The sequence below is a fragment of the Nuphar pumila genome, chromosome 2 (genome assembly GCF_984573655.1).
Source record: "Nuphar pumila chromosome 2, dmNupPumi1.hap1.1, whole genome shotgun sequence".
In the NCBI taxonomy this organism is placed as follows: Eukaryota; Viridiplantae; Streptophyta; class Magnoliopsida; order Nymphaeales; family Nymphaeaceae; genus Nuphar; species Nuphar pumila.
In genome coordinates this window covers 87,572,892-87,574,685 of record NC_143250.1, presented here as the reverse complement: position 1 = coordinate 87,574,685, position 1,794 = coordinate 87,572,892, and the positions used below count along the sequence as shown (strand labels likewise).

General features: G+C 48.0%; 1 protein-coding gene across 1 annotated transcript; it reads left to right on the top strand.

The window, feature by feature from the left end:
* The first annotated feature begins 442 nt into the window (after nt 1-442).
* LOC149845966 (uncharacterized) lies at nt 443-1,507 on the top strand. Its single transcript, XM_089989942.1, has one exon. The coding sequence runs from the start codon at nt 443-445 to the stop codon at nt 1,505-1,507; it is 1,065 nt and encodes a 354-aa protein (XP_089846068.1).
* The last annotated feature ends 287 nt before the right edge of the window (nt 1,508-1,794 follow it).

Genomic DNA, 1,794 nt, shown 5'->3' with positions numbered 1-1,794 from the left:
GAGATTTGCTGTCATTTTGTCACCTGCTCCACGTGAAGTTACACTGGACAGGTATTCCACATCCTCATCTCCCACAACGGAGCTCTCTCCTCTCTTTCTCTCACTAAAAGCACTCATCCACATGCACTAACCCTAAGAACAGGCAGCAAGAACAAAAGCAATTAAAAGGAGGGAAATAATATTATGATTTTATTTTTTTTAGTGATTCTACTTTGGTTCAAAAACAAAAAAAGCGAGGGAGAGGAGAATAAAGACCATCTCCTTGTGTGTTTACTCCACCATGTCACGACAGAGAGAAAGAGAGCTTCAATATTCCTCTTATTCTCGTCACCATGTTTTTCTTTCTCTCGTTTTCCAGTGAATACGATCCTTCTAGAGATTGAGCTCCGGTGTGTGCCAAATATAGTGATCGATGCCGTATCTCCCATCAATCTGATTCAGAATGCTCACACCAAGGCTTGGAAACGTGCTGCAGCTGCCATCCTCCCCTGACCAATATCTATTCAGCATGGGATGCTCCTCCTCGATGCAATCAGGAGGGGACCTTGGAGGGTTGCCCTTCCCATTCGAGCAAGGAGACAGTGGCCTAGCCGACGTGGTGGGGAGGGCTGGAATGCCTTCCGAGCAATCCGTGGTGACTACCACCATTGCTAGGAAGGCTCCCAGAAGGAAGCCTGGCAAGAAGGACCGCCACAGCAAGATCCCCACTGCCAAAGGCATGAGAGACCGAAGGATGAGGTTATCTCTTGACATCGCTCGCAAGTTCTTCAAACTACAAGATTTGCTAGGCTACGATAAGGCCAGCAAGACTGTCAAATGGCTCATGGACAACGCCCGGCCGGCAATCAAGCAGCTCACTAGATCGGCTCCGCTGCCGGCGGTAACGAGGATCCTATCGGCATCGTCCTCCAAATGTGAGGCTCTATCGGATTCCGAAGGCGCAGATGAGTCAAACTTCATTAACAAGGCTAGAGTAAGAGGAGGAGGAGGGTGTGCAGCTACGAAGGAAAAGGGAACGTTGGCCTCATTGAGACGATCAGTGGTTTCTTCTCCTATTGCTAAAGAATCAAGGGAGAAGGCCAGAGCTCGAGCCAGAGAGAGAACGAGAGAGAAGATGCTGTGGAGGAGAAGGTTGGAGGAAACAGCTGGAGAGGAGTCGATCTCCCAGGAGCTCAAATCTTCAACGGAGCTCGTGGCTCAACCTCCTGAGCTGAGCTCCCACTCCCAAGAGAACCGATGTGGTTCCACTGATGACATAATCCAAGACTCTCTTCTTTCTATCTTCGACTATAGCGAGAATTGCCTTCTCCCTCCGGGCTCCAGCACCCTGAACGACCTCTTTCTCAGCCACCAACTTCCCGGAAACTGGGAAATCGACGATGTCGTCATGAATTCGGCGCCGTTTTCTCTCGCAAACGTGCACTCACCAGCCCAATTCAACAATGACTTGCACTTCTTTCTCAGACCATGGGAGTTTGCTCTTAGTGATGGTCAGAGTTTGTGCTAGAGCATCCTAGTCATGTGTAACAGCCTATGTGAGCTCAATTCCTACCGTTCCTTTCCACCCTCTCTCTCTCTCTCTCTCTCTCTCTCTCCTCCAATGGTGTTTGGAGTTGTGTTGCTTGTTATGTTGGTAAAGCGTGTATGGTTACTTCTTTGTAACAGAAAACTCAAGTTTATAATTATATGCAAATTCTAGATAGATAAACGCTATGCAATAGCAGTGACTAGATTGGCATATATAGTTTTGTGCCCAACAGGCTTCAGTTACGTAAGTTAAGAACTGAAACAAGG

What these genes read in the sequence shown, in the direction of transcription:
- LOC149845966 (XM_089989942.1), top strand. Translation starts at nt 443, where the DNA reads ATGCTCACACCAAGGCTTGGAAACGTGCTGCAGCTGCCATCCTCCCCT.